Source organism: Manacus vitellinus, unplaced genomic scaffold (genome assembly GCF_001715985.3).
Source record: "Manacus vitellinus isolate BGI_N305 unplaced genomic scaffold, ASM171598v3 scaffold_19_pilon, whole genome shotgun sequence".
Classification (NCBI taxonomy): domain Eukaryota; kingdom Metazoa; phylum Chordata; class Aves; order Passeriformes; family Pipridae; genus Manacus; species Manacus vitellinus.
The window spans coordinates 10881438-10907550 of NW_021939395.1; the positions used below are offsets into that span (position 1 = coordinate 10881438).

The 26113-nt window shown below is 46.2% G+C and overlaps 1 protein-coding gene across 1 annotated transcript in view; it reads right to left on the reverse strand.

Moving 5' to 3' along the window:
* Nucleotides 1-209: 209 nt before the first annotated feature.
* GPC3 (glypican 3) overlaps nt 210-26113 on the reverse strand; it is a 144564-nt gene continuing 118660 nt past the window's right edge. The window contains exon 10 of the mRNA XM_029959201.1: nt 210-1382. Coding sequence (XP_029815061.1) covers nt 1207-1382 — 176 coding nt within the window. The 3' untranslated portion in view covers nt 210-1206. The remainder of the gene's footprint in view (nt 1383-26113) is intronic.

Genomic DNA, 26113 nt, shown 5'->3' on the forward strand with positions numbered 1-26113 from the left:
CCTGTTAAACAGAAATATGTAACTATCCTGGCCAGGAACCAAACCAAACCAAACACTCCCTGGCCCCAGCCCTTCCATTTAATCAGACCAAGCCAAGTCTTTCCATGGGGGCCCTGAGCTGGGCACAGTTGGCCTTCCCAGGTTGCCCACTCCAGTTACAAGACTGAGTATCATCTCGAACATATGTGAGATGACTTCCACTGCACCACTTATAGAGCAACCAATCTTTATTTTAGAGATAGCTTACGTAAAGTAACATGCAAAGAAACACGTGAGTAAGAGTCTCATCTGCCTCAGGCTCTTACAAATCCTTTTCTTTTCCTCCTTCATAGCACAACACGTTGGACGCCCGTTATTCATCCCTGTAAAGCACAGCGTGTACATCCATGCCGTCTGTCCTTTGGCTGGAGCTGTGCTAGCAGATTTCCCGTGGGAAAGGAGGTGCTTCACTTCTGAAGAATAAAACCAGGGCATTGCATGGGCCACAAGGATGCTGGTAGGGACCAGCCACCTGAACTGACGGGCTTCAGGACCCTGCTGGGATGCGAGCAGCAAAGTCACCTGCAACTTGCCACAATGCAAGAGGGTTTTGTGCCCAGGGAAGCATGTCTCCATGATAATCCCAGTGCATGGCAACTTCTCATCCATAGCATCTTTCCTCCTGCTGTGTGTCTGATCTTCTCTCTTCCTTGTCTTCACATGCCCTCAGTATTATGTCCTGGCCAGATTCCTAGGGGTGAGACTCAAATTTGGACTAAGTACAAAAACCGCTTGAACTACAGAAAAAATCTGTATTAAGTCACGTAGGATCAGGGGTCTGATATTTGCTGAGAGTATTTCATAAACCGTAGGTGTTCTGTACCCCATGCATGTTCGAACAACTCAAGATGAAATATGGTCTTCACCTTAACAGCAAGAGAGAATTCAGTCTTCAAAAACTGCGAGGAACACAGTTTAATACAAACCCACTCAGAGTAAATAGGATTATCTCTAAAAAGCACTGTTACCTATTTCATAGTTTGCCATGAAGCAACACTTTTTTAGTTTGGTTTTTTTTGTGTGAAGATACCATATTCTCATATAGAAGCGACTCAGGTCATTTGCCCTGTCTTCGGAAATGTGCATATATTTTAGAAGAAGTTCCAAATATCTTCCTCATTAAAAAAAAAGGCATGGAGAGACACGGAGCGATGCCTCCAGCACCGCTCACGGCCAGTGGCCCAGCAATAGCAGCGGGACCAGGGCAATGGCAGCGGCAGGACTGGGGCGGGCGGCTGCACTCCCAGGGTCACTGCTGGGCACTGTGGCACCGTCTTTGCTTTGCTGATTCAGAAGCTGCTTATTTGCAGAGATGTCGTCCATATCCAGGTCATACGCCAGCTCTGAAAGCAGGAGGAGAGGGGTGGTTAGTAACAGGTGGTGTGTGTTAACATTCTGACACATGGCACCTCCAGCCTCCCCCAAAATTGGGGTCCTGGGGGCAGCCCGTGACACAGCTGAGGACAGCTGGGTCCAAGTGCAGTCAAAGACATCATAGCAGGGCTGCATGGGCCAGAAGAGCTTAGCAAACATCTTGTCAGTCCTGCACCCACTGGTCCTAGAGTACCTCCCAGTATCCTATGTTTGGAGAGACCAAAACATCATAACTGTGCCCCTGTAAGAAAACAAAAGAGATAAGGGGATCTAGCTTACTGGAGAGCTACTCCTAAAGAAAACCAGCTGAGCTTTGGAGCAGGTGTTTAGCAATGCAAATCATGTCTGCTCCCCAGGCACCACAAGAATGTGTGCAGGAGTGAGGAAATCCTGGTGAGCACAAACAGTTCCCCAAACCCAGAGTCAGCAGAAGGCTTTGCTCACCAAAACCTCCTGGTTGTAGGACCTGAGGAGCTCTGCATTTCTGGAATCTTACGTAAGAGTGTGTAAAATATGCTCCTTATAGCACTAAGAACACATCCCATTCCAGTTCCACCTCATCAAAGCACTGGAGAGGAAGGAATGTGAATGGATCATGCACTCTGGGCATTCTGGTGTTGCAACATGTGGACTTTGAGATGAAGCACATGTGGGTTCCAACCCAAGAAAATGTCCAGTATGAAAGTTGTGATAGTCCTGACAGAGGAGTGTGACATTAATGGGGGAAAAGCTTGTGGCAACCCATCACCGGCTGTGAGGGACCTGCTGAGCAGTAAGTCACAGTCACCCTTGTCTTCCTGGGACAGGGAAGAATAAAGTCCAAATAAACAATGTGGAAAGACTAACATCAGCAATTCTCAGGGCCAAGAACAAAAAGGAAAAGTTGTTTTTAAGATGCCATTAGCCAGATCCACCTGGGGCGATTGTCCCTGTCAATCAGTTGGACTGAGTGGGTGCACCCATGCTTGACTCAGGGCAATAGGTCCCTTGCTCCCCTGCTTGTGGGAGGGAACTGTCATCTCCTTCTGGGGTCCAGGTTTCTCACCCAGACAAGAACCACTTAAGCCTTTTCATCTTATCCCCAGACCCTGGCCTTTGGAAGTGGAGGAAACTGTTGGTTTCCATCAGAAGAGACCCTGGCTCAAGCCTTTTACAAGCCTCCTGGATCACCAGCATGTTGACAGGTTTGGATCATCCCACCGCACCCCTGAGAAAGAATCCAAGAGGCTGAATAAACACTCTATCTAAAAAATGCCACATCAATCCAATGAACACCACTGCCAAGGCAAACAGGGAGGATTTCTTAATCAAAAAATACCCAAACATTGCAAAACAAAAGCAGAACAATATTAGCATGACAAGTGAGTCAGCCCAGGCCATAAAAGGGGGTCAGAAATGGCTCAAAGGAAGTAGTTTTCCATGCACACTAAGGGCCAGGTGCGAGCAAAACCCACTTGGTAAAAAGAAAGGTGCCACCTGGAAAGGAATGTCCTGGGAGGCCATCTCTGCCCATATTAGGCTGCTTTCCAAGCACAGACAGAGCAAGTCCCTCTGGCACGAGGGATGCTCAGGCTTCAGGGCAGTTTGGGAGCAGCCTGGCTGCACCACCTTATTTTCCCAAGCTCATTTCTGCAAAATAAGTGAAGAGATTTGGAATTAATAAAATCTCAGCAGATTATTTCACAGTCTGTTGTTTTACACAAGACTCCTCAACTGCCACAATGTTGGATCAGGGCAATGACAACCTGCCCTGGTGTGTTCTGGAAAGTATTTCCCCACACTCCAAAGGCTCCTAAAACCTAAAAGATGCTCTGTGGGGTCACAGTACCATCAGGCACCCACATGGCTCCAGGCCAGTGATCATCAGAGCTTTTGAGGCAGAATATTCTCATTGGACATCCTAGCAAAACTAAAAAAAGATCCCCAGGAACTAAGTAACTACTCTTGCCTTCCATTTAGAAAAGAAATTTGAAACAAAAGAGTGTTTCAGCAAGGTCCTTAACAGCACAATGCGTTTTGACATCCCCATTTACAGTCTCATTCTGGGATGTAATTTATGAGATGAGAGTTCCTGCAGCAGCTGAATTGTGTTGGAAACATTCAGCCAGAATGTACCAAAATGAACATTTCAGACATATTCTTCTCTGTGGGAAAATTTCAAATTCTGGGATTTCACCTCAGTTTGAGCAAGGGTAGTTTTTTTAAATCATGGCATTTCACCCAAGTGGAGATGATGATTCTCTCACTCATCCGTTTTGACCAAATTAAAGAGAAGAGAACAGAAACCCTTTTGTCATCAGAGATTAGAGTGCTACTTTCTTTGTCTTGTTTAAATGCTTCAGCAGTTTAGCACCTGGGTGTGCCATTTGTTTTCACTGTTCCTTCCATTGTTTCCTACTCTGGGCTTATTTGTGCCCAACTGTATTTTTAGGCTTGATGGATTTAGCCAAACATCTTTTATTTTGTATTAATAATGGATCTGTAACTCTTGCAAATCCCTTTCACTTAACTTCTAATGTCCTTTGGTACATCAGAGTAGAAGAAAGTAAAAAGTATGAGCCTCTAACAGACCTCAGACAGCTGATAACCAGGTCCAGGCAATAATGACACCGAAAATACACATCACGGAATCACAGAATGAGTACAGTCAGAAGGGACCACAGTGGGTCATCTGGTCCAACCTCCCTGCTCAAGTAGGGTCGTCCTAGAGCACATTGCACAGGATTGTGTCCAGACAGTTCTTGAGTATCTCCAGTGAGGGAGACTCCACATGCTCTCTGGGCACAACCTGTTCCAGTGCAGAGTCACCAGCACAGTAAAGCAGTTCTTCCTCGTGTTCAGGTGGAACTTCCTGTGCATCAGTTTCTGCCTGTTGCCTCTGGTCTTATTGCTTATATTATTCATAATAATCATATTTCAAATCCTGGAATCCAAATATTCCTAACCTGGTACTTCTTGAGAGGGCTCCATTACAATTTCCAGCCTTTGCTAGGATCTCCAGTTAGTCCAGGTCACCACCACATCTCTGCACCTCCTCCTCCCACAGCTGCTGGGAGCAAAGGACCCCGGCAGCAGGGATGGGGCTGCAGGATGGCTGGTGGGGTAACAAAAACTAACCTTCCACATATTGTTCTGGTCACTGCCCTTACACTGCAAAATAACCCAAGAGAAGTTGGTCCTCTGTCTCCCCTCTTGCCCAGCCACTTTCTGCATTAAACATCTCCACAGCCCCAGCTCTGATCACCCAATTCAATGGCATCAGTTTCTTAGTTTCTTTGGCCTGCAAAGACTTTTTTTGGGGGGGGGGCAGGAAACTAGAAAAATCTGTTTCTGTTTATAATCAGTTGGAGTCCAGGGGGTATTACCAACAATCTGCGCTAATTACAAATTCAATCTTCACTCATTTTGCCCCCTCTTGTCCTCTGGACCGCAGATTAGATAATCCCCTTAAAATAATAGTCAATCATTAGCTCTGCTTTTTTATTCCCCCCTCACGCAAGCCGAGCGTGCTGTGCCGTTTCCCGGAATCCTCACACAGCTGGTGAAAGGTCTCCAGCCGCACACAAGCCGGTCCCTCCGGAAGCATCCTTTGTAACCAAAGCCCCTCTAACACAAAGCTGCTGCGCTGTGCTCCCAGGACTGCAACAGCTTCAATGGTCTCGCAGCGTGGATGACAAAACCTGGCGCCAGCTCTACAACACGCACTTTCCGCATCCACAGAATAAAGCGGCGGCATTTTTCCATGGATTAGGAATAGAATTGGGCATACTGACTCTGCACAAGCAGGAATCATTAAAAAGCTCTTCTTGCTGAACCACACCAGCTTTGGAGACAGCTACAAAAGACGGCTGTTTTGAGTTGGGATAATAAGTCCCATGGCAGCTGGCACAGAAGGAGCCGGGAGGATGAGTGGCACACAGGCCACTTACAGCAGGCTTTCCTCTGCCAAATTCACTGCTGCCTACCAAAACACCCCTTTCCCCCCCCCAAAGGACAAGACACAGCCTTAAGCAAAGAACCACTAGCAAATGCCTCTCTGGCAAATGACCTCCAAGAGAACAGTCCCGCAGGCTGGTCTCGGCTGCTGCCCAGAGCCAGGGAATGTCATCTCGCAGGCAGGCATCTGGGCTGCCCGCCTGCCAAGCCTGCCCCGGCACATGGTTCCAGTGATGGCCCTAATATAGTAACAGAGCCATGATGGATGGCCATGCATGAAAACCCCCTCGCCGTGTCATCTGATAGCTCTGCCAGCGCCCTGTGCAGCCGTGACGGGTGTGAGGGGATCCCTTCACAGGAGAAACCATCGTGCCCAACACAGCGTGTTCACCAAACGGGGCTGCTGAGTGGGCCAAAGCACCTGTGGGGACGTGGTGATGGCCCTTGTTTGCAGATGATGGAAACTTGTGGCAGGAAGGGAATGGATTGTGGCCATGTGTTTCCAGTGAGTGCAAAACACATCAAGTAGAAATGTCAGTTTGGCAAGCTCCTGCATTTGCCAACGTCTGCCTGCATCTTTCCTTCAGAACTGGTTTAGGAAAGCACATGCTACCATTGCAATGAGAATGACACTCTCTAGGATGCACTGCTTGGTTTAATTTTTTTAAGCAGCAAGCATCTTCATTGTGGGCAACAGTTTGCCAATAGATACATTAGACTTGCTGTCTCCAAAACAGGACTGGACTTCTCAAAGGGAGAGATGTTTGAGTCAAGCCCAAACTGTTGAATCATTACAAGGCGAAGCATAAAACCCTGTGATTCCACAGACCAGGCTGCCTGACCCTGGCTCCCAACTCTTTCCATCTCTACAGTACCAACTGCTTCACTCTCACAGGTGTTTGCACCTGAAATTCAGAAGAACAGTCCAATTTCATCTCAAACTCTTCCTGTTGGAACACCAAAAGCTCTGCTCACCTCAGCCTCCGGTTATCTGGCTTTCTCATGCAAACAGCTCATACTACAAACACACCTCTGCCTCTACAAAGGCAACACCTGAACCCATCCGTGGGGTTACATGGCACAAACAGCTGCAACTGCACAGATACAGCTGAGATCCCCAACCCTCTGCTTCTCCAAAATACTTTAAACTCTTCCAAACACCTAGCCAAGCATGGTTTCATCTCAACAGGGAGGTTTTGCCCTCTGGCTTATTACCACTAAAATCCTGGAGCACCAACAGGTTTGCCAGTTGTCTTCTTGCACAACGAGCTGCAACAGCCCAGCCATAGGTGCGGCCGTGCCGGGGTGTAATTAAAGCGCTGAGCCAGGGCTGGATGTGGTGCTTGTGTTGGCACAGCCACGAGATCACCGAGATGGATGTGCAGCATGTGCATGGTCTTGTGCCTCTGCTTTTCCACCTCCTCCACAGCAATTTAGGAGGTGCGGCTCTTGGCAATACAGATTTGGGGAAAAAAAAGAAGAAGAAAAAAAGCTCAACACTATCCTGCTGCAACATGGCTGAGAGAGCTTGGCACGGCTCAGCAGCAAGTGGTAAAACCAACTTCCCAGGCAGAAACCCAAGGGAACTGAGTTTGGGATTGCTGATTTGCAAACCAAGACTTTTCTCCCTCACCTTGCCTCTTTGACAGCTCTTGGCTCCTGGTGTGCCACCGACGGCCCCCAGCCTGCAGCACGTGTTCCCCAGTGACCCAGAGACTGCAGGCACCACCACAAAACCAGCACTGATTGGGGGTGAAGTTCCTCTAGGATCAAAGCTCCCTAGGAGGCAGTAACTAAATTGACTTGGGGGGATGAAGAGGTGAGGAAGGTCCATCTCAGTCCCATACCAGGTGTGCAACCAGGTGCTGTTCAGGGTACACCAGGCAATGAGCTCTGCAAGGCAACCAGTATGCACGTCCTGGCTCCCTAACATCCAGTACTACTACAAAAGTCTCTCCACAGATGTCCTCAGGCTTTTGATGGGGTGAAGGGGCAAAACATCCTCAAAAACCCCACTACATCATATGGTACGGGCAGAGGGGCTGGACCATGACCTCAATTCAAGCAATTGCTCCTCCACCCCACCTTGGCCAGAGGCTTGGGGTGAGGAAGGGCTATCATTTATGACCTGGGCCTTTGTTTACTTTGAAAACATACTCATTAAATTCCTCTTTGCTCCTTGGTTTGTTCTAGATTTACCCTGAAGAGAATCTGGCGTCTGCAATTGCATTAATCATTTTCCCTTTGGCAGAGCGTGAAAGAGTTTCTGAACTACACTCGCGGAGAGGAGCCACAAAAACGTGTTTAGCAAAATGCGCTCATGTAATCTATTAAAAATTAACAAATCTCATTAGCATTATTAATTGGAAGTGCCAGACTCCTTGTGTTTTGCTGATGAGGCAGCATGCCCTGGTCTCATATCCTATAAGATCCAGAAGAAGAGCTGCTACCTAAAGGAACCGAGGAGAGAAGCACTGAAAAATACAGAGCTAAACATGTACAGCCAAAAACATTGACAAAGGCAGGAGTCAAGAAAGAAAAAGACAAATAGCTGGAAACAGAAGAGTATGAATGGAAGTGAAGTGATTTATGTGGCAGCAATATAGGATTGGGTCAAGCAATGCTCCTGCAGATCTCCCATGTACATCAGCCCAGCCAGATGTGGAGTCATCTTCTTCCTCTTTGTAGACCTTCAAGATCTAAACCACAAAGCGATCCCTTCTGATCACTCTGCTGTCACCTGAGACATCTCAGGAACAGTCTTGATTTTGGGAGGTATGGTTCCCAGTGATAGAAGAGCAAAATGAAATGTTTCATATTCTAATAACTGAAAACAATATAATCACATCAAACTGAATTTTTCTCCTTCATCTTTTATCTCTCAAAAGCTCTTTGGATATGACCAGGGCAGGTGGTTCTTGCTTGCTGCATGCTGGCCTTCAGCTCTCCAAGCTCAGGACACTTAGTGACATTCAGGTGCTGGCTAAATGCAGTTCTAAGGGGAATGTCAATGGTTCCCGCCTTCCAGATGCTAGCCACTAAAACTAGCCCTCAAGGCAGAAGGGTATTTCTCAATGCTTGATTAGAAAAATCATGGTGGTGTTACAGCACCCAGGAACATCTGACATTGTCCTTTGTGACTCACTGCATGCAGAAACCAGACACGAACAGTGCCCAGGCCATGGAGACCAGGGGTTCGTGGCATTCATGCTCCAAGTGGGAATCCAGGAATGTGCCTCTTCAATCAAAAAGGACCAGGATTTTGTGCAACGTCTACATTCAGTCAAAAATCCCTGGACATCCATCAGGCCTTACTTACCTTTTAAGGAAAAAGAAAAAAAATCCAAGGCAGATGGTGTTTTGCTCCTTGAGCAGCACACTCAGCCTGGGGATCAAACTGACAGACTCCACCAGGCTCATGATGCCAAGGGAAATATCTGGAGTGAGATTTCAGGTCATAACCCTAGAATCTGGGTTGTGCATGGACAGACCTGCTCAGCACACAGGTAGAGCTGGCAGGTAGGCTCAGGAATGGTGGTACACCGTGCTCTTCTGCTCAGCCTGCCTCTGTTCCTGGAGAAACTCCCTGAGGTTCTGTGCTCTGACACTGCTTGAGATCACTGGCATGGATGGAGAGCAAGCTCCCCCTGTCCATGCTGGGAGAATGTTTGCATAGAGCATAGGCTCAGGTAAGAGAGCTGCCAAGGGAAGGGAGCCAAGAGGCTACAGCATCTCCTGGCTTTTCTAATTGTGTTAAGCTGCTAAAATAAATAAATACATAATAAATAAATTAAAAAAAAAAAACCTGGACCTGCATTAAAACAACATAAAAGTGACTTCGGCCTATAAAAATGGGGTAATGCAGATGGCCCTGGGAAACATCACCATACCCAACTTTCCTACTTTATATAGAAGAAGGTTTGGGTTCATAGGCTGGAACTCTTTAACAGCTTCAGGTCACGTTCCCTGCTCTGGAAGAAGCCCCAGGAACAGCCAGTGTAGTCTGAAAACAGGACCTGGCTTTGCACTGCCTTCTGCATGGCTGCAGAGAAAGACCCAAATTAAACCCAGCTGCTTACTGTGTGTGTGTAACATCTGATACAAATCCAGGCTGAGTCCTGCTCCCTACCTCTGTCCCAGGCCAAGAGCAAACCCTAGTCCCAAAACACAAGTGGAATGATGGTGCTGAAAGCTGGATCTGGATGGTAGTCACAGTTCCAATTGGAAACCCAGTGTCATCCCTGCTGACAGGACACTGTGGCAGCAGAGCTTGGGCTGTGTTGGACCCATGCCGTGACACTTGCTCTTTCTGGGGGCCAAGGGTCTCCCTGTTATGCTTGGGGACCTGTGGCTGGGAACATGTTGGAGCTCAAGGAGACCACCTTGACTGCCCCCACTCCAGCAGGAGGGAGCAAGGGACAGAGGGGATTGGCCCTGGACTTTTACCCCAGTCAGTCTGTACAGTGCAGCCACAAGAAGGTACTAGGGACAAGGACTCACTGCTCATTTGGTGGGAGCATCCAAATTGTTCTGGAGACACCTCTATTGACCCAGCAAGCAGTGTAAGAAGGAGGTGACAACTCAGTAGGGCTCCAAGGTCCACAAATGCCTCCTTCTCCATGCTATCTGTAGCAATCATGGCTCACTCTCAGGAATGTCACAATCACAGTGGAAAATCAACATAAAAAGGCTACATAATCCAGTTTGAAAATCCCTTCAAAAAACACAAAATCTTCTCTAAAGTGGATTACAGAGATTAGAGATAAGAGTTTCCTGGAAATCAAGAATTGCGTTTCAGCCTCCACCCTCTCAGAAAAAAGAATCAGGCTCATGCCCCCCAACACCTCACCACACTCCTCCCCAGCCATCACTCCAGCCTTGGGGAGCAATGGCAGCTGCCTCCAGCCCCTAAAAACAGCAGAGCTGTGTCTACCTGATTTTGCCCTAAGCACTATTTTGGGGCACAATCTGATGCATGTACCTGAGCCTATAGACAACATGCATCAGTGGGAGGAAATCTGCCTGCACAGGGAGAGGAGGAGATGACTGCCGGCCTCCTGCAAGCTTTTTGGTCCATCCCTTCTCCAAACAGGTTCCATGGGACTGTATAATGTGCTGCCATGGTTTTGTGAGCTGCAGGAGGCTGCACCCAACCCTGTGGGTGCCCAGCAGAAAAACATCCTCTTAAATCAAGGTGGTATTGTAAAAATCACTGATGTGCCAATGGTCACAACGATAGCAAGAGGAGAAAGGTCAAACACTCATGAGCCGATGATATAAAAATATTTAGTAGCCACACCATTATTATTCTGGTAGATTAAAACCAGCTTTTTGTTTAATATTTTGACTCAAGCATCTACAGTTGATGGTGGCAGGACAATCTTCTGTTGGGAATTTTTATTTTGTGAGAGTATTTGTGCTTGCTTTCTTATGTGGAACAACAACAACAAAAAAGGATTGCAATATTAGCATTCCCGGCAGAGCACACATTCAAGTTCCTGACCTGTTATTGCTCAAGGACTTCTGCAGCTGCAGATGCTTGTTTGGAGCTACAGTTAGGTCACTTTGAATGATGCTCACAGAATAAGGATCAAAACACTCACAGCTTGATCAAAAGGACATTTTATGAACATTGCAGCCCAAGTGCTGATGTGAATACTTACGTTCGCCCTTATATTACCTCAGCTCAGTTCTAATAAAATTAACACCCTTCTAAATAATGCTCTCAATTTTTATATGTTTCATGTTTTTCTGCCTTATGGCTTTGAAAGCGTGTTCTCAAAACCTTTACATCACTCTGGGAATGTTCAGTTGTGTTGGGATCTGAAAATCAACTTCTTGTCCACAGGAATAATGGGGGTTGCAGCTTTGTATCATTGTTCCACCTGCTCTAACCTGAATTTATCCACTAAAGGCTGGGGGTTTTTCCCCCACAAAAGAGGGTAAGACAGTCAGATTCTTTCTTTTCCCAGTAGGAATTACCACCTGTAAATAAACAACCAAAAACTGAACTACAACCTCCAGCAGCATAACTGCTCCTTTGAAAAGAGACAACAGAAAAAACAAAGCAGGGAAAAATCCAGTCTCTTTTCTGCATTTCCCTTGCACATTAGAGGCAAAATGAACTTACCAGTCCAGGACAGGGGATGTCTTATTGGTGCAATACAGCTGCTTAACTGTTCTTTAGAGATATTCATCTCAAAAGCCAGAACAGAAAGAGCATTTTCCCCCCTTTTATTTATTTATCTTTTTTTGTGCCAACTCACCTTAGCTGAAAAGCGCATTGAGATTGTAATTGTGGGAAGGCCTCATCTAGTAGATTTGTAAACTCAGCTATCGGCTTGAATTACTGGAATTAGCAAGGCTAATTTAATGTCACTGTTCAAAATAGCTCAGATTTGGAATTTCTTAATGGCCTTAGGAAAAGGAGTCTTTATGCATACTGCAATCTAGGCTTCATTCTTAGACTAAATTCCTTCTCATAGATTTTGTGAATGCCCTGTTTTGTAGCCAACACAAACTCTGTCCAGTAAAATAATGTAAGGACTCAGAATGAAAAGAGATTAGCTGTTCCCTGCTCCTGTTATTTTAAAGCAGAAATAACTTTGGCTTCTACTGATTCATAGACAAAGCTTGAAATGCAAAGCATGCTCAACTCCAGATTCAGCATGAAAAGGACCTTAAAATATTCCCGAGTGCAAGTAATGGACTTATTAGAGGGATGAAAAGAGGCACTTTTCACAGAATCCCAAGCCCTTTAGTCCTGTCATATCAATAATCTTGCTTAAGAATTTCATTCTATTTACATTTCTTTCCCTTCCAAATATCCTGCCTGACTCCTATGAAATACAACGTTTACGCTTTTAAAGCGTTAATTTATTTCTGTTAATGCTTGGTGGTGAGTGGTGTAAAATGTCTGTGGATCACCCAGTGCGGGAGCAACGGCGTCACAATGGGGTGTGACAGGGAACAATTCTGTCCAACATGCAGTTTTACACCTGACAACTGATAAATGGGGAGGGAATTTTAAAGACTTGGTTAAAAGCATCTTCTTTAAATAGTGGCCATCGATGCAGCTAGAACTCGATATACCTGCAGTCTGTTATCCTCTCCTTCATGTTTAACACCCACAAAAACAATGCTAACAGTAAGAAATAAAAAAAAAGCTTTATAGGTATCAGGAAGTAAATTCACCTGGCTGTCCTTAAGCTGCCAAAATATATCAAATTTTTAACCCAGTTTGCTTAGTCTTTGCAAGATGGTTTAATCTAAAACCAGCACTAAGCAATTAGTGACAATTTCCCCCCTTTGTTTGAGGAAATGGCTGAAAAACAAAGGGATTTAAGGAACAAATCACAAAAGCCTGTGTGGGAATACCAGTAAAGCAGATGGAGATGTGCCCTTTTTTAAGAAGTGAGGGGAAGTTTTTTCTCCATGGCTCCATGTCCCCAGGACAATTAGCACTGATTGGGGAGCATCATAGCATGGAGGGGACAGAAGATATTTTGGGCTACATTTGCCCATGGCCCTCCCTGAGACAGCACCAGCAGGGACCAAAAATCCCCAAACACTGTGATAGGATGAGTGGGTGAGTGGCCACACTGGGATGGCCGTGTACAGCACGTGGTACCAGCCAGTGATGATTTCCACAGACCAAACCAGATTTCACGCTGCCTTTCACCTAAGGGTCTCAAAGCTCAGCACAGGCATTAATTATGCCCTCTGCTTCACAGAGATTAATTAAGCACTGAAGCCTCACAGTCCCTGAGAGCCAAGTACAAACCTCCATTCACCAACAGCTAAAACTGAGCCGAGGTTGTGATGAGGCTTCAGGAGCACTGATGGAAGAGCTGATAAAAGCACCTCTGAGTGCCCCAAGCTGCTCTGAAGTGGCAGCATCCTCCTCCCAGGATACTTCTAATTCCTCTGGACACATCCCAGCAAGTCCCCGAGAAGGCAGCCTTTCGAGGTTTGGCTCTGAAAACACTCTTTATGGCAAGACATGAAAAGCTGACACACCAGGGAGCCAGGAGGGCAGGGAGCAGTCCCATCCCACAGCCATCCTTCTGTGCATCCCCTCAGTCCCTATTCCTAAGGACACCTCAACAGTCTCTGACGTTAGCGGTCATTTTTCCTAATGATGAACTGGGCAGCCCTGATAAGACATCCCATATCCACATGCCAAGAAGTAATAGAAGCTCCTCACATCATCCTTGTTGCCTCCTCCTGTGCCGCTGGCTGCTGGGCTGCTGTGTCACCCCTCCCTGGGTGGGACAGGCTGCAGAAGATGAGCAGGTTGCCTTTTCCTGCCCCATCCTCCCAGCTCCTCCAGCTGCAAGAAGCATCCCCAGCAGTTCTGAGAGCAGAGCCATGGGAAGGCACCACAACATGCCCAGGTGCTCTGAGATGCTCCAGAAACCACCCTGACTGCAGCACATGCAGAGCCATTATCCTTCACTGGGAAAAACCAACACAGATCACACAGGACATGTGCAGCCTTGGTCACTCTGGAGGCAATGCTCTAGCAAAGAAACAAAATCCTCTCTGCCTCCTGATCCCTGTTTTGCTCCATTCAGGCTTGCTGGATGCCTGTCTTTCCATCTGCCTGGATGACTTCATGTCCTCTCAGATGTTGATCGAGCCGTTTGCCCAGGGCACACACAGGGGATTCAGATGAGCAGTCTGCCAACCCACAAACATCTGCTATCACTGTTTCTTTAGCAACAAATGCCTGGATGAAATAGGTGACAAGTGCATTAAAAAAATATGATACCTGTGCTGCAAAGAGCTGGAAGGCAAAGGGGGATTGCCAGCCCCTGCAGCTAACAAAAAGTGGTGGCTGTGCTGTAGCTGCAGCCTGGGAAACCCATTAAGACCACATGGGGTGTCAAATTGTATGGAACGTGAGCGCTGGCCTTGCAGGGCAAGCAACGGAACCGGGTGGGAAGCGGGTCCAAAGAGACCAGAGGTAACATGAGCTTCTAAGAACACACCTGCCTTTGCCTCCCAAAAACTGAGAGGAACAGGTGAACAGGCGCAGCCTGAGCTGCCGGTCCAGACAGAGGTAGACAAAGTATCCCTTGTGCATCCCATCCTGCTGTGGGATGTAGCAGGGGAGATGCTCATGGAGGACCCCTGGGAGCAGGCTTGCTGTAGGAACTGCATCTTTTTGCTCTGCTTTAGGGGTTAGTGCCATCCTGCAGCCATCCAGTTCCCCAGTGTAGGTTTCGGTGGGATGAAAGGGATTTAGGAACCTCCAGGTAATCCCAGACAGTGATCCCGGTTACTCTGTATCCTACATAACAGGAGCTGGTTAAGTATTTTTACAGACAGGTTTCTGCTCATTAATGTATGCAGCTGGTCAGGTGAACCTTACTGTTAATAGCAACCGAAATCACGCTCTAACCTCTTCCTTTCCAACCCAAGCACAGCAGTTCTTTTCATTCAGTGAGTAGCAATACCTCCTTGCTAAGTCCTTATTTTTGGATTTTTTCCTTTGGTACGCAGAACCATTTTTCTTTTTTCCACATTTTTAATGAGTTCTGGCAGTAGGAAGTTGTTTGTAAATCACACAAGTATTTGTTTTACTGGAAACATCTGCTTTAACACATTTGTCTTTTAAAAAAACATTTTTTTTCAAACAAAGGTATTAAGCTGCAATGTAAATTGGGCACATCTGTTTATGAGTCACTGCAATAGCACTGCCTCTAATGCACCAGATCACATAGATCTCCAGGGGCCTGATCCAGCAGAAATTGGAAACTCACAGCTCGTTCTGCTCCCTTTTCCAGCACTCCTCTTCCAACAGTACTTCTGCCTGATTTAATAAATTAAGGCCACTAAATAAGAAAGACCTATTTAGCATCTGCTAATAACATTAGATGTCTGGCCCAGCAGTCACTTAAGTATCAACAAGATACTCAAGCTGGTGCCCAAGTCCACGGACAACTGAGGACCAAGTTCAGTGGAATTATTTTTACATGAGGGACACTCCAGGCTGCACCAGACCCACCTCTGCCCACAGTGCCATACTATATCTGCTGCCTTCAGATATTCAGGGCTGCCATAAAAAAACATGTTTAGAGAAGCAAAGTAGAGGGAAAGACATCAGCTGAACCTCCAAGATCAAAACCTGACTCACCAGCTGGCATTCGTTCACTGGAAATGCAAGGGTTAGCAGACCTGGAGCACTGGCCTGGGGCCCAGGACAAACCATTCAGCTTTTTTTACTGCAGTGGCTGGTAAGCATCCTTGATGCCTCTTGGGTAAATAAAGCCAATGAGGGGTGTGAAGAGGGAATCAAAACCAGCAAGGAGATGCTTGGAGTGGGCAGATTCAGGACCTCCATGTCCACAAGAGCTGCCAGACTCCAATTGTCCCTCACCCCACCAGGGCAAAGCTTTCTTACTGCCACCAAAGCCCACAGCCAGGCAGGAACATCCCACCAGAGCCCAGGAGGGGAATGCAGTGCGTGCAAAACCTTTGCTCCCTGCACCTGGCCACAGTCCACCTATCCAGGACAAATGCCTACCCAAAACCATCAGACTGCCACCGTGACCCCCACACACCTGATATCTGCCACTGGCACCATATTTGGAAAAACTGGTCCATTGGTGAAAGCACTCATAGACAAATGGCACAGCAGTCATGGTGGTCGTGCACCACCTCATCTTAGCTACAAGGTGCTGGGCACAGCTGATAGAATCATAAAATGATTTGGAATTATTTTGGGTTGGAAGGGACTTTGAAGCTCATTTTGTTCCAAACCCCCTGCCATGGGCAGGGACACCTTCCAGGGACACCAGGTTGCTCAAAGCCCCATCCAGCCTGGCCTTGAACACTTCCAGAGATGGGGCAGCCACAACTTCTCAGGGCAACCTGTGCCAGTGCCTCACCACCCTCACAGTCAAGAATTTCTTCCTAACATCGAATCTGTCAGTTTAAAGCCATCCCCCCTCATCCTGTCACTTCATATCCTTGCCAAAAGTCCCTCTCCAGCTCTCTTGTAGCCCCTTTAGGTACTGGAAGGCTGCAATAAGATCTCCCTGGAGCCTTCCCTTCTCCAGGCTGAACAATCCCAACTTTCTCAGCCTGCCTCCACAGCAGAGGTGTTCCAGCCCTCGGAGCACCTTTGTGGCCTCCTCTGGACCTTGACCCTCTCTTAGTCTTTGCAATGGCAGAAGTAAAGCTACAAGTGTCAGGAAGGGACATGGAAGGCAACAGTGAATCGGATGCTCCCTGACAACAGACAATGGAGCACGAGTGGGGATGTTTGCCTTTAGAAAGAAGGGGAGAGGAGAGCGTTTTGTGTATAAACACATTCTTTCACATTCTCTGCACGTGCCTTAGTGGATTATTTATGTGGACAAAGGAAGAGGAAGAGATATTGCAGGCTGTGTTCTGCAATGACTTTGGGGAGCACACAAGTTTTTTTTTTTATTTACTTTTTACTGGAATGATCTACACAGAACCAGAAAAGGGCAAGCAAATGTACCGAAGCTGCAGAGCAGCCGGTGGAGAGTTATCAAGGAGGCAGAGGATATTAGTCAGATTCTGATAATAACCACCATCTCCCACCTGCCAACTGCAGTCTGCCTGACACAAAAAACTCTGAAAACAGGCTGCAGCAGATGTCTGCCTCCCCATGCAGGAAGCGTCTCCAGTATCCATGAGACACAAGCAGCTCCAAAATAGCTTCGAGTCGAACAATTTTACAGAGACTCAAGACACTAAATTCAAACAGGAAGGAGGGAGGAAAAAAAAAAGTAAAGAAAAAGGATGTGTATCACATTGCAGTTGTAATTTACATTTTAGAAATCCTGCTGGGACTCCTGTGCTGGACTGAGGCAGTGACAGATGCCCTGGCAGTCTGTCCAGCTGCCAAACCTGATGCTCAGCAGCCAGCAGTACCTGCCACCACAAAACATCCCTCCCCACACATCACAGCACAGAACCACCAAGGGAGTTGCCAGCCAAGGGATGCAGCAGCATCCTGGGCACACAGGGACCCTCAGCATCCAGCAAAGAGTCTGCCCCAAGGCAGCACTTCGGGCACCAGCTCCTGGCTGCTTGGAGATGGGATATGCAGAAAGGGCCCTCCAACGAAGGAAGGTGTGAGAAAGGAAAGGCGCTGCTGGGTTGGCATTCAAGATCCAGCTGGGCACAGACCCAGCCTCCTGCAGGAGGGAAGGGCAGAACATCGTCCCAGATCCCACGGGTAGCAAAGAGAGAACAAAAAGCAGGAACAGACAGCAAGATGTCATCAAGAGCCCCAAATACCACTGAAGACATTTTCTGAAACAACAGAAGCTGGTCAAAATGCCAGATTTCCATTCCCATAGAAAAGGGAGAATGTGCTACTGCTCCAAAGCAGAACAAAGGCAAAATGCGTCCAAATTTTCTGTTGTTTAAATTAAAAAAATTCTAAAAAGGCAAGTTTACATACCACTCCAACAAAGTCCAACCAATTCATTTTAATTTCATTTTTTTCTGTGTATAATTATAAACATAATCTCAAGCAGACTTTTAGACAAGAAGCTGCTCTGGAGTGAAACCTGACAGGATTACCTTGCAGTACAGGCAAGCAGGCTGCTGCTGCTTCATTTCCCTGCTGCAAGAGCTGAGAAAGATGTTTCAGTTTATTCCAAAACAAGAAAATCCCATCCAAAACTCCAGCATACTTCACTGGAGAGGCAGTTTGCAACACAGTCTCCCAGTCAGAAAGCTTCTGACCTGCCCCAAAAGCAACACAAGGGGAGGTTAAATTTTGAAGCCAGGGCACTTTTGCCCCAAGGAAGTTGCACCAGAAGACCCAGAAAAGCTGGCAAAGTCAGGAAACTTCAAAAGCACTTGGCTGCCTGAAATTTGTTCCTACAGAAAAAACCCATCTGGGCTCACGTTCAAGCTGTGAGACCCCCAGGGCCAGGAATGGAGGGAGAAGGCAGAGCACAGTCCGTGGCAGCCACTGCGTGGGAAGGAGGACATCTCTCCTCCAGTTCACAGCTCATCCATCCCAGCACGAGAGGGGTCGGGATCTGCTGGAAATACACCTGGGAACGAGGGGAGCCTGGGCTCAGGCAAACACACCTGGTTCAGTTCATGTTACTCCTGGTGTCAGCCCCGGCAGATGTGTGTGCACAGCTTGGGGCTAATGCACAACAGTCGAGGAGAGCTCCCGCCTGACGGATGATGGATCCCCCGTTTCTGGAGTGCACGGAGCAGTGTTGACTCAGTAATTGATCGTGTCCTGGTTATGCACAAACTGATGAGTGATTTGCAGGCCAGACCCAAATGCACGCTATTTTCAGTTGCAAAGCAAGGCATGAGAAGAGAGAAAGAAATGAGGATTAAAACCCTGGAATCCTAGGAGGTTTCTCTGGAGGAGCATCCTTCTTCCCCTTTCCAATATCTTTCTAGCAAGGACTTAAAAAACAGGCTGCTTTCAGGGCAGGTCTGTGCTTCCTTCTGCTGGAGACCAACAGCCACCAGCAACAGGCTCCATGATCAGGCCTGTGCACAAGTCCAGCATGGGCTGTCCATTGATTTAATCTCAAGCAACGCCTCTTCCTCCATCCAGGCTACATACAGACATCTTCCAGATATTTAAGTCACAGCTTCATTTAATGAGGCTTGATTACTTCATGGATACATACATTTATATTTATGGAAAGATGTAAAAACTAAATTTTCAAGAATGCAATGCTGCTGTCTGCAGCAAGTAGGAACCTGTTGGATCCCAGAGATCGATGCCATGTGGACTCTCACTCAACCACATCTAAGCAAACATCAGCTCTAGAGAGCCATTGATTACTGACACAGTGCGATGCCACAGCTCTCACTGCCAGGTCATTGCCACAATAACCTGCATAAAAACAAACACATTTGTTCAAATTTGAAAGAGGGTAACTGAGAGGTCAAGCTTTTTAAGGCAGTCTGGAGAATTGCAGCATTTCCCATCTTCTTCCCTTTAGGGCTCAAAACTGCTCTGAAAGTTGCACCCACGAGGTTTCCAGTGAGTAGTGGCTTCCATGGTCCACCTGAAACATCATCTGTTCTCTTGGACACCTCCTTCAGGGTAAGAAGATGGACAGCAAAATGTAGCAGCCACAGCTGAGAGCCCAGGGCCCTCTCCCAGACACTTCCAATGAGACATGGCCACCTGTCTCAGTATTAACTATGTCTCCAGTTATTGACATAGTTGTATTACCCCAAGACACCTTTTGGGCAGACACGCGTCAAGCTTATCCCGAGCCAAGCCGTGTTTTATAGTTCTTGATGGACACTAGTTGTGTGAATTTGTCTAATTGTGCCTTTGACTGCACACAACCCTTGGGTGCCCCCACTGTGTGACACCCCTCCTGTTCATCCCTGTGATGTTTTACAGCTGAGTGCTGGCACACAAACACGAGTGCCGGGCACACACATCCTCCCGTATGGCTGGGACACACTCCAGGGCTGGAGCCCTCTCCCACAGTGCCGAGCAGGGCTGTGCCCTACAGCCTCATTTATTACATCCCCATAATCACTCTTATCAGCTTACCTGCAGTAAGGCATTAGTAAAAGCCAAGCCACTCATGAAAGGGGCACCCTCTCCTATGTGAAAAGTCAATCAACATGTTATATTGTTATCAGGCTGGCAGACAAACCTCCCTTTGTATGACAAACTGTGCAGATATGATGCCCTGACTATCAGTGTAAGGTTATCTTGTCGGTCCCTTAGCAAGTAGCACCTGATCTGCTCCTGTCTGAAATATGCCTTTAGTGTTGTCCCTTAAAAAGAAAACCAGTTAAACTATTTTGTCTCTCCAAAACAAAAAATGACAAAAAAAGAAAAGCAGGTTTGTATCCAAGTCAGGAATTGTGTTTCCCAACTTCATCAGCATTCATGTGTTTCAGCCACAAAAAACAGATTCATCATCCTTTAAAGATAAATATGGCCATCACTATTGCAACTGGGCAGATTTTTGCATACTTGAAATTGTTTTGATGTGTTCAGTCATGTAAAATGCTGCACTCAGTAACAATTTAAAGATACATTAGTTCCCAAATTACACTGCTGAAAAGCATCTCCTTACACACCCTGGCATAATACAAACTGTTATTCAAACTTGCAGCCTAACTAGAGGGTAAGCCTTTTGCCAGCAGACTGGCATTATAAACATCTGGGACTGATGAGCAATCACAGATTTCCAAAGAGTTCTGTGCATTTGTACATGTAACAGCAGAAGCATCATCTCATCTGACCATCAGTGTGTCTCCAGCCCTTCAGCCTCACCAAGTCACCTTATGCTGAGCCCATGGACCAGCCCCATCTGCACTGATCTGGACTTCCAAAAGAAGGATTCAGACCAATGTCTGCTCACATTGGGAATGCAATGCATTGTGTGATTTATGATGCATCCACTGATTCTGCCTTAAAAAAACTGGTACATCATTCTTTGCTTTGAATCAGAATGGACTGAGGCAGTGGAAGTCAGGTCATAAGAATACAAGATACAAATTGCTCAGATGGACTTGAATCTGTAAGCACAACACTGAAAAAGTTAAAAACCATTTAAAACTCGAAGTAAAATTGAAACCAGAAAAATAGGAGCATGGGATTAATATATCCAGTGGATTTACTTGTTGATTTCACAGATGTTTTTTGCAGATATGTGGCTTTTCTCAAAGTACAAATTCTGATAGATGACTTATTGGTTCTTCAGTGGCAGAACTTAGTGTTTCTTTGGAAGAATTCAGAGCACAGAGGTTACAAGAACTCTTCAAAACATACACACTGTATACAGTGTGAGACCTGGAAGAGTCTCAGCAGCAGAAACAGTTTATAGGATGCTATAAACAAACTCATCTCTGAACACCACTAATAATTTTCCCAGTCTGTCAATAAAAAAAATCATTTTTTGCTGACGTCAGAAGTTAATGAACTTGCCACTCAATTAGAGAATCAGCCAACTGCTACATGTGACTCCCATCTTTCAGCTTGTATTTGGACAGTGACAAAGAATTCTTGACTTTCGACCAAATCTTCATTAAAAGAAAAACTCAACAAACACAAACACTTGAAATATAAAAGCAATAATCAAGCTATTGCACTGTTTTAGTTGGTACAATTCCAGCTCTTCCATCAGGATAATCTAGCTGACACTCGGCCTTGTCATTTTTTCACCCTGTGACAGGATGTCTTGTAAAACAGCATGTTTCTGTTATCCTTGTTTCAGCTGAGCATTCAACAGCACCCTCCTTGGAAAAAAAAAAGAAGTAAAAAAAAAAAAAAAAGTTGCTGCTACAAAAAATTATAGTTAAAAGTCTTAAAGCTTTTAGCAGAACAGAAAAACCCATCAGAAGGATGCTGTGTCAATCTGACCCAGCTCACCCCACTGCCTGAGCCAAGAACAGGGCACCTCTGCTGAAGGCTGAGCAGAACCACGCACAGTAAATATTGATACTGTACACATGATATTTGTCAGTAGGACAATCCAAGCCTGCAGGCTGTACAGCAGGAAGGGACAACAGCCACGTGGCCCTGCACTGTCAGCAAAACCCACACAGATGGAGACATCTCTCACCTGTGGAAGGAGTATTTTTAGAAGTCAATTGGGTATTTCAAAACGTCTGTCTCAGCAGAGGGGTGAACATCCCAAGACCCAGCACTAAATGGAGCAGAGCAGCAGATACAGGCGCTGGGATAAGGACACACTGGAGGCATTGGCAAAGCAGCAATCACTATGATAAAGGATGGGAATACATGATCTTGTAAATATTTTAACGAATGTTGGTCTGTCTCTCAACACATGCATGGTGTGAGCCCCAGCAGACTCTCATCACTCCTCCCAGGTTGGGAGTGTCCCCTTTTTCAACACAAATACTCACTTCTAAGGAACCTTTCCCACAGGAACAAGCTGCAGAAACCAGGAGGGCAGCACCCAAAGAGACCCTGTCTGGCCTCACCCACTGCCATACACAGCCACCACCTCAGCAAGGAAACCCCTGCTTGATCCCCAAAATGAGCAGGCTTTTGCACCCCATGAAAAAGCAACTTAAATGTCATTGTAGCAGAGACATCTGCTGTTCCCTGCTCAGGGAAGGAGCTCGGATTGACAGCACCCTCCTAAAATAACAAACCTATGAGAAAATGGGGTGAGGAGAGGAATGACATCTCAGCACTGAGACTCCTAAAACATGAAATGCTTCTTGGGACATTTGGAGACATTTAAAAGCAGAATAGGATGAAAGTTGCAACTCATGGTGTTCAGAGCAGCTTCCAAAAACACGGTGTGAGGCAGAAAACATGGGGGTCCAACTCTGCCCACACAGGTCACAGCCAGTGCACAAACACAGCAGCCCCTTCTCTCTGGAAAGGTGGCTGCTGGAGAGCTCACCTGCTCTACAAGGTGCCTATATTCCCATTTGGAAGCATCAACACCTTTGTAACATATATGAAGGGGTTACAAACAAACAGCTTTTCCACCTGGGAAGAGGCCATGCTCGGCCAGCCCAGAGGTGATACTCAAGCCAGCCATTTGATGAGAGCACTCGAAAAAGCCTTGCCAAGAGGATAAATCAGAGGCAAAGCAAGCCAGAACTTACTAAAGAGTTACAGATCTGGGTAAATCAAGGGGGACACCGTGCTGATCTTTCACAAAGCACCTGGGTGCTGTGTGAATCGCTGCAAACCCACATAGGAGTCTCACCCAGCCAGTGGGTCTGGCAGGGTGCAGGAAAACTCAGGGCTTCCTTCTCCCCCTTAGGAATAGCCAAGGGAGAGCAGAGAGCTACCTGCAGGTTATGCAGCAGGAGCAGCCAGGCAGGGGAGCTGTTTTACACACACAAACTTCCAGAGCCATCTTTATATATCTTTATTGCACACATCTATCCTTACATATCTCATGGGATGGGGCCAACTTCCCTTCCCAGGACAAACTATTTCTACTTAATTCTGCCAAATCCATCTGTTCCCAAGACAACTTTTGTTACTGCCTAACACAGATATTTTGGAAGGGTAAATCTTCCCCTCAGCCTCCCAAACCCTTCCCCCACAGTTGCTGGTTTGCTCAGAACATTCCCTGGGTGCTTCAGCTACTAAAAGAGATATTTTCCTCCCAGAAAATCTTGTGAGATGCCCAGGGCACAGCCTACATGAATAGCTGAGCTGGACCACACCAGCTTAGTAAACCCCCCAAAAAGCCTGCACCTTCTCTCCCCCAGCACTTGATAAAGCTGCCCACATGGCACAGGAGATTCTCCAGCACCCACATTTTATATCCAGGCTTCCTGGCAACGACCTTGTTGGTTGTAAGTGGCATCTGGAGTGAGCACACCAGAGGTGAGCTAATTAATGGGTGGCTGGCTGGAGCACCAGCAAAGCACCAGCCATCCTTGGGCTCTGTTTGCTTTGGGTGCCCCAAAGGATGTAGGATGACTGATCCTAGTGGGCTGTGAGCACATGTTTGTGTCGTAGAGCCTGGAAGACATTTGCACTGACTCATAATTTGGGGGAAAATACTATAATTAATTCACAGACATGATCTGCCATTGGTGTGGCAAAAATACATGTGTGTGTATGTACACAGCTCTATTTTTATAGCTGCATGGCCGGGGTGCCGGCTCCATCGGTACTGCATTGACAAACAGGATGCACTCTTCTCTGAGCTGGGAGGTTTTCAGTCCTCCCCCTTATTGTAAACATCATCTGCCTTCAAAACCCTTAATGTGTTGCAGATGTGACAAACAATAAAAGACCTATCATAAAAAAAAGCCTGCCATCTCTGTGTTTCCCACTGGGGCAACATAATAATGAATTTATTAGCATATAGGGCTCACCAACATATGTTTATAGTCACTCACAAAGTTTTGACTTGACAGTTTACAAGTATGTTTAAATCATTAAAGTTCAAGTTGACTGTCCAGTTATTACAGGCTCATTATAAATAGGAAACAAAGGTTACATTTTATACAACAGGCGATAAATCAAAACTAGTCTGTATTTGAGACTGACTCTTTTTTTTCCTTTTGCTCTTTTTTTCATCTCCTTATTTCCAAGACCTTCTGAGGGGACATCTCAGTGAGGCCAGGACTCAGCAGATGGTTGTAGTTAGCTGGCAGGACCAGTGGCACCCACACTGGGGAGCAGGAGAAATTCCCACTGCATCCAAGAGATGCAAAGACCTGAGAGCTTTGCTAATGTTTTCACTCAACCGACAGCCAAACTCGGTGCCAGCCCAAGGCATTCACCTCTCCTCCTCCCCAAGGCATCACCAAGTCCATCTGCAAGGCTTAGGAAACCCTTTGGAAGGCAGGAGTTCTCCACTGCCCTCATGGGGCCAAGGAAATTGCCTCCTAAGCTGAACAAAGCATCTGAGAAAAGGAAAGCAAAACCCTCGACTGCATTCCCTGACTGCAAACCTCTGAGGGTCAGCAGAGGCACTCAAACATGCCCAGAGAGGGGGTTTGGGTTTGACCACTGCACTGACACAGACTCCCCCAGCCAGCCAGCCACGTTCCTGCCTTAGCACTGCAGAGCATCCAGCATGGGATAAAACCAGGGACTCAGTAACACAACCACAGCCACTCCCAGTTCTTTCTGCCTCTATTACAGGGTAACTACCTTGGGAAGGAGAGAGATAAAGCCACATTAAATGTAAAAGTTCATTTTGCAAACTATTTCCAGATTTAAAGCCTGGCATCATTTCAAATAGGCATGCTACCCTAAAATTTAGAAATTGTGGAAAGGGGGGGAATGTGGAATGGTTTCTAGTCCCTTTTATTTCTTGCTATGTACATGTGATATGATGGGAAAAAAATTTAATTGAAAAATATTCTTTCAAAGTAAAAAGAAATATCATTCTCAAAAATGTTGAAAGTGAGTATTTCCACACCATCAGCAACTTTTCCTGGGCTGGTTTCCAACATAAAACTTGAATAGAGTCACAGTTTATATCCAATACCAAGCAAATAGGATTCTGTCACTGTCAGATCAGCTTCACCTTTCTGCTCTAAAGCAAAACACAAAAAAAGAGGATTATGGCATGGGCAAGCGAGAAAGAACCAGAAGGTCTCCCTGATGGCACAGCTCATGCTCTCTGAGCTCAGTCAGTGCCTTCAAGCTGTGCTGGACAAACCTCACACTCAGCAACCTGAAAGACTTGCCAGGAACACCATGCCCCAAAGACACTGCTGCCCTAAAGTTAATATTTACCCATCCTGTAGCAAAGGCAGCAACAAACACTCTCCAGCAGAGCAGCACAGGGAAGAAGGGAGGACAAGTCCTCTTTTCCTACTACATGTTCATGCACCACAGTGACAAAGAGGGAGGGGTCTAAGCTGCCAGACGGGCAAGTTGTCAGGGAGATCAATACAGTGATTAAACTAGCCTACAGAGACAGAAAAAGGCAGAAAGGATTATATATCCGGCTTCAGAGATCACTGATGATATTATGGGGAAGGTTTTAAGAGGAAATTAGAAACACATTAAAAAATAGCATCAAGGTGTGACACAAAGATCACGGAAAATGAAACACGTATCTCTGCTCTCGACACAGGACACTGTGAATCACCTGTATTTCTTTAACCTACACTTTGATATTTAGTTCTTGGATGAAATAAAGTATATTTTATTCTTCTCTGAATTCTGTATTTCTCTTTCAGACTTGGACTGGAGGACTTAAAAAGTCTTTTATTTCCCTTAGTCAATATTTGAATATATGTATTTTATGCACTTTACATAATGTGTCAATAATCTTTGATATAAGACTGGCATTTAATATTT